We start from the raw sequence: 13,830 nt of genomic DNA on the forward strand, positions 1-13,830 counted from the left end.
GAGACTGACTGCGTCTTGCCTGGGCAGCCTTTATATAGGGCCTAGCCTGGCCCTGATTGACTGCCTCCTGCTCAGCCCTGATTGGCTCTCTAACAGGTCCTCCCTGATTGGCTGCCGCCTTGTGCAGCTGCTCTAGCCTGCTGTAGCCCAATCTGGCATGGGGATGGGGCCTCCGCCCCATTACAAGCAGTCAACCGGAACAGAGAGAAACCTTCCCTTAGTTGGGACCCTCCTTCCAGATGATGTTGGGGTATCCTCTCGCACCTAGATTACCTCTCCGGGGTAGGGAACTCCAGTCATTAGGAAAAGGCAGGTGTTAGTAATGGGAGATTCGATCATTAGAAACATAGATAGCTGAGTTTGTGATGACAGGGAGAACCGTATGGTGACTTGCCTGCCTGGTGTGAAGGTTGTGGATCTCTTGAGGCATCTAGATAGACTTGTGTGTAGTGCTGGGGAGGAGCCAGTGGTCGTGGTACATGTAGGTACCAATGACGTAGGGAAGGGTAGGAGAGACGTCCTGGAGGTCAAATTTAGGCTGCTAGGAAAGAGACTGAAATCCAGGACCTCCACGGTGGCATTCTCAGAAATGCTTCCAGTTCCACGTGCAGGGCCAGGTGGGCAGGCAGAGCTTCAGAGTGTCGATGTGTGGATGAGACGATGGTGTAGAGAGGAGGGTTTAGATTTGTTAGGAACTGGGGAAACTTTGGGGATGGGGCAGCCTATACAGGAAGGATCCAGGCTGCTGGCACTAAACATTTGAAAGGTTGCAGAGCAGTTTTTAAACTAAGAGATGGGGAAAGCCGATCGCTGCAGAGGCACACGTGGATCGGACAGAGACTTCTCTTAGAGGAGAGTCTAGTGATAGAGATTCTCCAGGTTTTAGTCAGGAGGAGAGGAGGAAAGAGGACAAAGTATGGGCCAGATCAGACGAGAAACATTCACATAAAGAATCTGACATGTCAGAAAAGGGCAGACAAATAGTGACAAGTTTTTAAAGTGCTTGTACACAAATAGTAGATGTCTAAATAATAAGATGGGTGAACTAGAGTGCCTCGTGTTAAAGGAGGATATTGACATAATAGGCATCACAGAAACCTGGTGGAGTGAGGACAATCAATAGGGCACAATCATTCCAGGGAACAAAATATATTGGAAGGACAGAACAGGTCGTACGTGGGGGGCGGGGAGTGGCACTATATGTGAAAGAAAATGTAGAATCAAATAAAATAAAAATCTTAAATGAATCCACATGTTCCACAGAATCTCTATAGAGAGTAATTCCATGTTCTAATAAGAATGTAACAGTAGGGATCTATTATCGACCATCTGCCCAGGACAGTGATAGTGACGATGACATGCTAAGGGAGCAGCTGGTACAGGAACCCCCAAGGGGAGAGGCAACTCTCCATCTAGTCCAAAGTAGAGCGCAGGATCTGGTCCAAGAGGTAACTATAACAGGACTGCTTGGAAATAGTGACCATAATGTAATAACATTTAACATTCCTGTGGTGGGAAGAACACCTCAACAGCCCAACACTGTGGTATTTAATTTCAGAAAGGGGAATTATGCAAAAATGAGGAGCTTAGTTAAACAGAAATTAAAAGGTACAGTGACTAGAGTGAAATCCCTGCAAGCTGCATGGACACTTTTCAAAGACACCATAATAGCGGCCCAACTTAAATGTATACCCCAAATTAAAAAATACAGTAAAAGAACTATAAAAGAGCCACCGTGGCTTAACAACCACGTAAAAGAAGCAGTGAGAGATAAAAAGGCATCTTTTAAAAAGTGGAAGTCAAATCCTAGTGAGGTAAATAGAAAGGAGCATAAACACTGCCAAATAAAAGGTAAAAATATAATAAGAAAAGCCAAAAAGGAGTTTGAAGAACAGCTAGCCAAAAACTCAAAAGGTAATACCAAAATGTGTTTTAAGTACATCAGAAGCAGGAAGCCTGCTAAACAACCAGTGAGACCCCTGGATGATCGCGATACAAAAGGAGCACCTAAAGACGAAAAAGTCATTGCAGAGAAACTAAATTAATTCTCTGCTTCAGTCTTCACGGCTGAGGATGTTAGGAAGATTCCCAAACCTGAGCCATCTTTTGTAGGTGACAAATCTGAGGAATTCTCACAGATCCAAGTGTCACCAGAGGAGGTTTTGGAATTAATTGAGAAACTTAACAGTAGCAAGTCACTGGGACCAGATGGCATTCACCCACGAGTTCTGAAAGAACTCAGATGTGAAAATGAGGAACTATTAATGATGGTTTGTAACCTGTCCTTTAAATCAGCTTCTGTACCCAATGCCTGGAAGATAGCTAATGTAACATTTAAGAAGGGCTCTAGGGATGATCCTAGCAATTACAGACCAGTAAGTCTAACGTCAGTACCGGGCAAATTAGTTGAAACAACAGTAAAGAATAAAATTGTCAGACACATAGAAGAACATAAATTGTTGCGCAAAAGTCAACATGGTTTCTGTAAAGGGAAATCATGTCTTACTAATCGATTAGAGTTCTTTGAGGGGGTCAACAAACATGTGGATGAGGGGGATCCAGTGGACATAGTGTACTTAGATTTCCAGAAAGCCTTTGACAAGGTCCCTCACCAAAGGCTCTTACGTGAATTAAGTTGTCATGGGATAAGAGGGAAGATCCTTTCATGGATTGAGAACTGGTTAAAAGACAGGGAACAAAGGGTAGGAATAAATGGTAAATTTTCAGAATGGAGAGAGGTAACTAGTGGTGTTCCCCAAGGGTCAGTCCTAGGACCAATTCTATTCAACCGATTCATAAATGATCTGGAGAAAGGGGTAAACAGCGAGGTGGCATTTGCAGTTGATACTAAACTGCTCAAGATAGTTAAGACCAAAGCAGACTGTGAAAAACTTCAAAAAGATATCTCAAAACTAAGTGACTGGGCGACAAAAAGGCAAATGAAATTTAATGTCGATAAATGTAAAGTAATGCACATTGGAAAAAATAACCCCACTATACATACAATATGATGGGGAGTAATTTAGCTTCAACTGATCAGGAGGAAGTTCTTGGATTCATCGTGGATAGTTCTCTGAAGACATCCACGCAGTGTGCAGCAACAGTCAAAAGAGCAAACGGGATGTTAGGAATCTTTAAAAAAGGGATAGAGAATAAGACAGAGAATATCTTATTGCCCTTATATAAATCCATGGTCCCATATGAGGAGAGATTAAAGAGGCTAGGACTTTTCAGCTTGGAAAAGAGGAGACTGAGGGGGGATATGATAGAGGTATATAAAATCATGAGTGGTGTGGAGAAAGGGAATAAGGAAAAGTTATTTATGTGTTCCCATAATATAAGAAGTAGGAGCCACCAAATGAAATTAATGGGTAGCAGGTTTAACACAAATAAAAGGAAGTTCTTCTTCACTCAGCGCACAGTCAACCTGTGGAACTCCTTGCCTGAGGAGGTTGTGAAGGCTACGACTATAACAGGTTTAAAAGAGAACTGGATAAATTCATGAATGTTAATTCCATTAATGGCTATTAGCCAGGATGGGTAAGGAATGGTGTCCCTCGCCTCTGTTTGTCAGAGGGTGGAGACGGATGGCAGGAGAGAGATCACTAGATCATTACCTATTAGGTTCACTCCCTCTGGGGCACCTGGCATTGGCCACTGTCGGTAGACAGGATACTGGGCTGGATGGACCTTTGGTCTGACCCAGTGTGGCCATTCTTATATTCTTATGTTCCTGCCGGACGCTCGTTTCCAGGCTATAGTGGCCCTTGTCCGGAGCCTTCAGAGCTTCCCAACCTCATCGGCAAGAAGGTGCTTGAGTCTTCTCGGACACATGGCTTCCTGCACATACATGACTAGGCATGCCAGACGTCAACTCCGCCCCTTACAAGCCAGGCTGGCATCAGTCTATCGCCCAGGTCAAGACAGCCTGAACTTGGTGGTCACCGTCCCGGAGCCGATCCTGGCCTCCCTCCACTGGGGGCTGGATCCCCTGGTGATATGCGAAGGAGTCCCTTGTCACAGCCCACAGCCCTCCTTGTCCCTTATCATGGATGCGTCACCCTGGGATGGGGCGCCCACCTTGGGGACATTCAGACGCAGGGCCTATGGCCCCCTTCCGTGCTCTCCCTTCATATCAACGTACAGGAACTGATGGCGGTACGCCTTGCCTGACAAGCCTTCCAGGAGCGGCTGCACAGTCCTTGTGTGGCGGTCCTCACAGACAACACCACGGCCATGTTCTACATCAACAAACAAGGGTGGGGCCGTTCCTCCCCCCTCTCTCAGGAGGCAGTTCGACTGTGGGAATTCTGCATAGCCCACTCCATTCACCTGGTGGTGTCCTTTCTCCCTGGGGTCCAGAACACGCTGGCGGACCACCTAAGCAGGTCCTTCCGCTCCCACGGTGGTCACTCCGACCAGATGTCATCCACCCCATCTTCCGAAGGTGAGGGTTTCCCCAGGTCAACCTGTTTGCCTCCCGCAGCAATCGGAAATGCCCGGCTTTCTGCTCCCTCCAAGGCCGTTCCCCGGGCTCTCTCACAGATGCCTTCTTGCTCCTGTGGATGGGTTGACTATTTTACACCTTTCTCCCATTCCCCCTTGTGCACAGGGTCTTGCTCAAAGTGCCCAGGGACAGGGCACGAGTGATTCTGGAGGCTCCAGCATGGACCAGACAGCTCTGGTTCACTGTGCTATTGGAGCTCTCTGTGGATGCTCCAGTCCCATTGCCTCTTCTTCCCGACCTGATTACTCCGGATCACGGTCGCCTCTGCCATCCCGACCTGCGATCTCTCCACGTCATGGCATGGATGCTGCTTGGCTAAACCCTTCAGAATGTGTCTGTTCAGATTCGGTACAGCAAGTGCTGATGGGCAGCAGGAAGCCCTCCACTCAAGTCACGTATACGGCTAAGTGGAAGCGGTTTTCATGCTGGTGCGCTCAGCGCAACACGCCCCCTCTCCAGGCGTCCATGCCTCTCATTTTGGAGTATCTCCTGAGCCTAAAACAGCAGGGCCTGGCGGCATCCTCTGTCAGAGGTCACCTTGTGGCCATCTCGGCTTTTCACCCAGGCGCAAATGGTCGCTCAGTCTTCGCCAATCCCATGGTTGGCAGGTTCCTCAAGGGCCTGGACCGTCTCTACCCACAGGTTCGACAGCCAGTCCCCACATGGGACCTTAACCTGGTCCTCTCCCAACTCATGGGGTCCCCGTTTGACCCGCTGGCCTGCTGCTCCCTCCTCTACCTCTCCTGGAAAATGGCTTTCCATGTCGCTATCACATCGGCGTAGCGTGTCTCCGAGCTCAGAGCCCTTACCTTGGAACCACCCTACACAATCTTCCATGAAGATAAAGTGCAGCTTCGGCCCCACCCAGCCTTTCTTCCCAAGGTGGTATCTGCCTTCCATATCAGCCAGGACATTTTTCTTCCAGTTTTTTATCCAAACCCATATGCCAGTCGCCAGGAACAGCGGCTGCACTCCCTCAATGTCCATAGGGCCCTTGCCTCCTACATCGTGTGTACGAAGCAGTTCAGGAACTTGACATAGCTCTTCGCTGAGGTGGCGGACCAGATCAAGGGCCTCCCGGTCTCCTCTCAGCGGATCTCTTCATAGATCACGTCTTCATCTGCGCTTGCCCTCGTCAGTGGCTTTTCTGGTCCAGGTGCTGATCCAGGAGATCTGCAGAGCCACAACTTGTTCCTCAGTACACACTTTTGCTTCGCACTATGCCATCATCCGACACGCAAGAGATGATGCGGCGTTTGGTAAAGAGTGGTCCTACAATTCAGGTTGCTCCACTCCGACCCCACCGCCTAGGTAAGGCTTGGGAGTCACCTAATTGGAATCGATATGAGCAAGCACTCGAAGAAAAAACAGTTACTCACCTTTGTAACTGTTGTTCTTCGAGATGCGTTGCTCATATCCATTCCAAACCCGCCCTCCTTCCCCCCGTCGGAGCAGCCGGCAAGAAGGAACTGAGGGGGTGATGGGTCGGCTGGGATATATATCGAGCGCCATGAAGGTGCCACTCCAGGGGGCTCCAAAGCCAACCCACCGGGTGTTGCTAGGGTAAAAAAATCCTCCGACGGCCATGCACACAGAGCGTGCACACCTAATTGGAATGGATATGAGCAACACATCTCAAAGAACAACAGTTACAGAGGTGAGCAACTGTTTTTTCTTTTTCATGATCTCGGGCTTAATGTCTCCATAACCATACATGGGAGTGAACCTTCTCCTGTAGTGCTAAGTGTCATTTCCTAAACAGTCTGAAAGACAACCACAAAACAGAGCTTTCGGAATAAATTTCAACAAAATCCCAGCCTGCTTGGGTTCTTCTTCATTAGAAGATTTTAGGCCTTTTCCCACAATTCCATAAGCTGTCTGTCCTGTCAGTAGATCATAATAACCATTAGTCCCATTCTCACAACTCTTCTTCAGGGGACTTCATAATTTGCAAAACTGTTTGCAATGAAACTTCAAAAAAAGCCCTCTGCCCATGCCCTAGGAGACCGAGGGACTAAGAAACCCTTGCAAAGGGATTCCCATGCTTGTCCCCCAGCATCCAGGTCTCTAATACATGTCTTATGGTCGCTGGGTCTTTGGAAGCCCCTCCTACAATGGGCAGGGTTTCTCCCATGCTAAGGGGAAGCCCCACTCCACCCCTGTTTGGTGGGGCTACTCATACACACAGAGAAACCCTGCCCATTGGGGGAGGGCTTCCCCCAAGGCCTTGTTATAAAAGATAGGGCTAGTGCTTTGCCAGCTTAGTTTGCATAACCGGCCATGCCCCTGTGGGTATGGGAAGGGCAGTGACCTTCTCCTGAAGATCCTGGTACCTAACCTGGAGGATCGTGGGCTATTGGCCTGCCCAAAATTTGAAATTGGGTTCTGGCTACAGCCCTCCCTCAAAGACTCCCAGGGCTAAGGGGGAGCAGGGGTTATGTGAAGAAGGGGTGTTTAAGGAGGAATTGAATTTTAAGGGGGTTATAGTGTGGTCGAGTGGCTAAACCATCCTCTGCTAGCTGCTACCTCCTTTACTTTGATTGTAAGCCCTTCGGAGCTTTCCATTGTGTGTGTAAAGGACCTATCACAATGGGCCTTGCTCCTTGGTTGGGGCCTCCAGGTGCCACTGCAATACACGTAATTAATAACAATAAAGAGCTGTTGGTTTACTGAGGAAGGGGCACAGAGTGCTGGGGTGCCATCAGAGAGCCAGGAGTTCGGCAATGTTTGCACTGTGGAGTCTGGGGGCTCCTCAGAGGAAAACGGAGTCTCTAAGGTTTAGGTTGGGAGCAGTGAGGGGATAGAGGAGTTGGAATAATCATGGTGGGAGCCATTGGGTCACAGGAGCTTGTAGGGGTGTACTTATGTGGGGAGCCTTGGAGGCACTGTGGGTTAGGAGGAGCCAAGGGAGCGAGAGAAATACGAGTCTATCACAGTTATGGGGGAGCAGCCATCTAGAGAGCTGGGTGGCTTGGGGCTTGCCTCAAGTTGAGTTGGGGGACAGTGGGTTATGGGGGAAACTAGGTAATTTGGGGAGGCATGAGGATTAAGTGAGGTGTGGAGACCCAGAACTTGGTGCCCTGCCCATGTTGATCAAGGTGATATGGGACTGAGTGGGAAGAGAAAGTTTTGCTTCTGCTGGTTAGCAGGGCTGGGGTCGCAGGGCAGCTGCACATTGACTTAGGTTACTCAGGGGTTTTGCCATAAACATTAGCAAACATATTCTGTGCAAGACAGTGTAAGAATAAAGCAACTTGACAGGTATTATCAGCACTGCACTGTAAATATGCAACAGCAATGGACATTTCTGAACACACGTTTAAGCACATTTTACTGACTTTTCTCCCAAATGAAGTTTTCCAAAAACAGCTCCAAAACATTTATTTTTAAATTAAAAACCACCTGTTTGTGACACAAATTGCCCTGTTCCTTTAAAGCATGGCCTTACTGGCGAGAGAACCTGTTGGGAAGGTTGCAGAGAAAGGAAGGATAGTCCGGTCAGTAGGGCACTAGCCTAGGATTTGGGTTCAAGTCCCTGCTGTGCCACAGACTTCCTGTGTGATGTCACTCAGCCTCTCTGAGCCTGTTTCCCAGCTGTAATTGGGGGATAATAGCACTGCCCTGCCCACCGGGTGTGTGAGGACAAATATGTTAGATCGTGAGGCACTTAGACGTTACAATAGTGGAGGCCAGGTGACTGCCATAGGCAGATGTCTGCAAAGTGAATTAATGATGGAAATTCTTTTTCAGCTTCTCAGTGACAGGGCTGTCAAACTCCCACGGCATTCTGAGAGCCATTCAAGATGTCAAGCCTGAAGAAGGAACCGAGACCCCAAAGTCCATGTTTTCTTTATCACCGTCTCAGCCTTCTGAGATTGGTTACTTAAATGTGGCTTCACCTGGAGACACTACAAACTTCCCAACTCAGCCTCAGAGTCCAAGCTTCAGCTGCGATAGCATCTAAGAGGGACTACAAGGAGCTGCTCTCTGCTTGGACTGTGGCTGTTGGCTTCCTGCTGCAAGGGGCCATGCGTCCAGCTGGATCACTGTGTGTCTAATAACTCCTTCAATTAACTTTGTGATTTTCTCAGCTGTTATTTGACAGATGTTATGTCAATCACTTGCCCGGCTCTAGCGTCTCATCCCAGATCTCCCTGGAATTTTCACAGATCTAATTAAACAAGGTTTTTTTAAAAGGGGTGTTTGTCATTTGGTTTCAACTCCTTGTGTGATCTAGACACGTTCACAGGCCGGGGCCCCAATCCTGCCTCCGCATGGGCCCACCTACACTCACAGCAGGGCCAGGGCCCTGATCCTGCCCTCCACATAGGTCTGTCCTGCCAGGGCCAGATTAAACTTTTGTGGGCCTGACACCAAATATATTTGTGAGCCCTCATGTAGTCGTTATGGACCCTTTCGAAGTGTGGGCCCAGTGTGACGGTGCCACAGTAAACCTGGTCCTGCTGGGATGGAGATGAAAACATTTATTCAAAAACAAAATAAGATATTTGAAGCCATACTTGATTAAGACCTTCCCTCAGTCCATAGAGAACAAACTGGGCTAACATCAATATATTCAGAATACTCCTGAATTTGGTTTACTTGTGTGGGAGGAGGTTCTTTGTTAGTTTTGCTTTTTTTGTTAAAACACTCAGGGCCTGCTTCTGGCCCTGAACACAAGTGCTTAACTAGCACATTTATGAGCCATATTAAGCCCCAATGTACCACTCAGTAGAGTTGCACCTGCATCTCCCCTCCACCCTCTCCTTATGTTTCATAAATACAATTTGAAAGCTGGATTTTCTAGTTTGGTACAATAATGTTTACAAAACTTAAGTTACTGGGGTGGAGTGTGGGGAGGAAAATTGCTGGTGCCCATCTGTTGCTGGGAGAAAAGTCTACTGAGAGACACACACACACACTTTATCACAAAGGCTACCACAACCCAGCCTCAAGCTTCTAACCCAACCTTTACACCTGGGCTCTCCTCTCCCTGTCTCTCCTACTGCTCCCCCACACACACACACACAACTAACCCCGACCTTCACACAAGGGCTCTTCTCAATGTCCCTGCTACCACTCACCCTCCCCACACACACAGACACACACTTTCACCCCAGGGCTGTCACCTTCCTCCCTTCTACTGCCCTCCCAAACCAACCCCCAGCTTCAACCGGAACTATCCCCTCCTTCTGCCCCCTCCACCTTCACACCCTGCTTCTCCTATCCTCCTCCCCCACAGAGTCACCACCAGCTTCCCCCGTTGAACCCGGACTCACTCCACAACTCCCCCAAGCCGTGTTCTGCCCTTCCTGGAGTGCGGGGGCAGTTGCTGGGCATTGCCACCGGCAGGGAGCGGGCAGCCAGCCCTGCTGTCACCGCCCCCCTCCCCTGGGGGCCACAAACAACCACCTTCAACCCCCCCCCGATGCAAAGCTGCAGGGTCCAGATGGTGCCCAGGAGCCCAGGGCCGGGAGGGCTGCACGCAGGGAGTCAGAGCACCACGGCCACTCCTGGCTTCCCACTGCCCCAGGAGAGCGGGACAGACTCAGGGGTGGGGTGAGCCTTGAGCCCCTCCCGCCGTGCCCCATGGGGGCAGGGGACTAAGCAGGGTCAGCACTGGGAACTCTCTCCCTGCACTATTTCCTTGCTGGCGGATTGGGGTTTTTTTGTTTTTGGTCTGCCCGCTTCAACTGGGGCAGCCCACAGCATTGCGCGGGGCATGCTGGGACTAGCAGTGCAGCTGGCAGCGCAGATCCCAAGGCCGCAGCGGAACGTAGTGGCGTGCAAACCATAACTCCCAGCATACCTTGCAACCCCCAGTCCCTGCTGTGCCTGCGCGCTGTTTCAACCAGCACTGAGAAGTTGCTGACTTCACATTGCTGGGCTGTGGCCAGGGCTGGATTAACCCTTTGTGGGCCCCCAAGTAGTCACATGGCCACTTCCAAGTGTGGGCCTGGTACCACTGTAAACCCGGCACTGCATCCTGCGGTCACAGCGGGACCTGGGCCCCAATCCTATCCTCCAGACAAGCCGGCCTGGCCTGCATTGGGCGGGAGGGAGAGACGAGACTGGGTAGGCACTTTTCCTGCCCGCTCAGGCGACCCCTTTTCTGCACGGGAATTTGCTACCTGTAGCAGTTACTCATATGTAAGGGACTGTAGAAAACTCCTATCTGATGTAATCTGATGGAGTTTGAAGAACAGCTAGCCAAAAACTCAAAAGGTAATAACAGAAAGTTTTTTAAGTACATCAGAAGCAGGAGGCCTTCTAAACAACCAGTGGGGCCCCTGGACAATCGAGATACAAAAGGAGCACCTAAAGATGATAAAGTCATTGTGGAGAAACTAAATGAATTCTTTGCTTCAGTCTTCACGGCTGAGGATGTTAGGGAGATTCCCAAACCTGAGCTGTCTTTTGTAGGTGACAAATCTGAGGAATTGTCACAGATCCAAGTGTCACCAGAGGAGGTTTTGGAATTAATTGAGAAACTTAACAGTAGCAAGTCACTGGGACCAGATGGCATTCACCCACGAGTTCTGAAAGAACTCAGATGTGAAAATGAGGAACTATTAATGATGGTTTGTAACCTGTCCTTTAAATCAGCTTCTGTACCCAATGCCTGGAAGATAGCTAATGTAACGCCAATATTTAAGAAGGGCTCTAGAGGTGATCCCGGCAATTACAGACTGGTAAGTCTAACGTCAGTACTGGGCAAATTAGTTGAAACAACAGTAAAGAATAAAATTGTCAGACACATAGAAGAACATAAATTGTTGCGGAAAAGTCAACATGGTTTCTGTAAAGGGAAATCATGTCTTACTAATCTATTAGAGTTCTTTGAAGGGGTCAACAAACATGGACAAGGGGGAATCCAGTGGACATAGTGTACTTAGATTTCCAGAAAGCCTTTGACAAGGTCCCTCACCAAACATGAATTAAGTTGTCATGGGATAAGAGGGAAGATCCTTTCATGGCTTGAGAACTGGTTAAAAGACAGGGAACAAAGAGTAGGAATAAATGGTAAATTTTCAGAATGGAGAGGGGTAACTCGTGGTGTTCCCCAAGGGTCAGTCCTAGGACCAGTCCTATTCAACTTATTCATAAATGATCTGAAGAAAGGGGTAAACAGTGAGTGGCAACGTTTGCAGATGATACTAAACTGCTCAAGATGGTTAAGACCAAAGCAGACTGTGAAGAACTTCAAAACTATCTCACAAAACTAAGAGATTGGGCAACAAAATGGCAAATGAAATTCAATGTGGATAAATGTAAAGTAATGCACATTGGAAAAAATAACCCCAACTATACATACAATATGATGGGGGCTAATTTAGCTACAACTAATGAGGAAAGAGATCTTGGAGTCATCGTGGATAGTTCTCTGAAGACGTCCACGCAGTGTGCAGCGGCAGTCAAAAATGCAAACAGGATGTTAGGAATCATTAAAATAGGGACAGAGAATAAGACAGAGAATGTCCTATTGCCCTTATATAAATCCATGGTACGCCCACATCCTGAATACTGTGTACAGATGTGGTCTCCTCATCTCAATCCTGCCCAATACTGGCATTAGAATACATTCAGAGAAGGGCAACTAAAATGATTAGGGGTTTGGAGTGGGTCCCATATGAGGAGAGATTAAAGAGGCTAGGACTTTTCAGCTTGGAAAAGAGGAGACTAAGGGGGGATATGATAGAGGTATGTAAAATCATGAGTGGTGTGGAGAAAGTGAATAAGGAAAAGTAAAGTATCAGAAGGGTAACCATGTTAGTCTGGATCTGTAAACGCGGCAGAGTCCTGTGGCACCTTATAAATTAACAGACGTATTGGAGCATAAGCTTTTGTGGGTGAATACCCACTTCGTCAGAAGCATGTAGTGGAAATTTCAAGAGGCAGATATAAAAGAAGGAAAAGTTATTTACTTGTTCCCATAATATAAGAACTAGGGGCCACCAAATGAAATTAATGGGCAGCAGGTTTAAAACAAATAAAAGGAAGTTCTTCTTCACTCAGCGCACAGCCAACCTGTGGAACTCCTTGCCTGAGGAGGTTGTGAAGACTAGGACTATAACAGGGTTTAAAAGAGAACTGGATAAATTCACGGAGGTTAAGTCCATTAATGGCTGTTAGCCAGGATGAGTTAGCCCTGGTCTACACTAGGACTTTAGGTCGAATTTAGCAGCATTAAATCGATGTAAACCTGCACCTGTCCACACGATGAAGCCCTTTATTTCGACTTAAAGGGCTCTTAAAATCGATTTCCTTACTCCACCCCTGACAAGTGGATTAGCGCTTAAATCGGCCTTGCCGGGTCGAATTTGGGGTACTGTGGACACAATTCGACGGTATTGGCCTCCGGGAGCTATCCCAGAGTGCTCCATTTTGACCGCTCTGGACAGCACTCTCAACTCAGATGCACTGGCCAGGTAGATAGGAAAAGAACCGCAAACTTTTGAATCTCATTTCCTGTTTGGCCAGCGTGGCAAGCTGCAGGTGACCATGCAGAGCTCATCAGCAGAGGTGACCATGATGGAGTCTCAGAATCGGAAAAGAGCTCCAGCATGGACCGAACGGGAGGTACGGGATCTGATCGCTGTATGGGGAGAGGAATCCGTGCTATCAGAACTCCGTTCCAGTTTTCGAAATGCCAAAACCTTTGTCAAAATCTCCCAGGGCATGAAGGACAGAGGCCATAACAGGCACCCGAAGCAGTGCTGCGTGAAACTGAAGGAGCTGAGGCAAGCCTACCAGAAAACCAGAGAGGCGAACGGCCGCTCCGGGTCAGAGCCCAAACATGCCGCTTCTATGATGAGCTGCATGCCATTTTAGGGGGTTCAGCCACCACTACCCCAGCCGTGTTGTTTGACTCCTTCAATGGAGATGGAGGCAATACGGAAGCAGGTTTTGGGGACGAAGAAGATGATGATGATGACGAGGTTGTAGATAGCTCACAGCAAGCAAGTGGAGAAACCGGTTTTCCCGACAGCCAGGAACTGTTTCTCACCCTGGACCTGGAGCCAGTACCCCCTGAACCCACCCAAGGCTGCCTCCTGGACCCAGCAGGCGGAGAAGGGACCTCCGGTGAGTGTACCTTTTAAAATACTATACATGGTTTAAAAGCAAGCATGTGAAAGGATTACTTTGCCCTGGCATTCGCGGCTCTCCTGGATATACTCCCAAAGCCTTTGCAAAAGGTTTCTGGGGAGGACAGACTTATTGCGTCCTTCATGGTAGGACACTTTACCACTCCAGGCCAGTAACACGTACTCGGGAATCATTGTACAACAAAGCATTGCAGTGTATGTTTGCTGGCGTTCAAG

General features: G+C 48.4%; 1 protein-coding gene across 5 annotated transcripts in view; it reads left to right on the forward strand.

Moving 5' to 3' along the window:
- CCDC30 (coiled-coil domain containing 30) overlaps nt 1–8,699 on the forward strand; it is a 136,756-nt gene extending 128,057 nt beyond the window's left edge. For 3 of the 5 annotated variants that reach the window (XM_074975513.1, XM_074975514.1, XM_074975515.1), the window contains one exon: nt 8,258–8,699. In XM_074975513.1, the coding sequence (XP_074831614.1) occupies nt 8,258–8,471 (214 nt within the window). In that variant the 3' untranslated portion in view covers nt 8,472–8,699. The remainder of the gene's footprint in view (nt 1–8,257) is intronic. The other 2 variants (XM_074975519.1, XM_074975517.1) reach the window with 2 other exon arrangements.
- Nucleotides 8,700–13,830: the final 5,131 nt, after the last annotated feature.

This window comes from Natator depressus, chromosome 18, assembly GCF_965152275.1.
Source record: "Natator depressus isolate rNatDep1 chromosome 18, rNatDep2.hap1, whole genome shotgun sequence".
Classification (NCBI taxonomy): Eukaryota; Metazoa; Chordata; order Testudines; family Cheloniidae; genus Natator; species Natator depressus.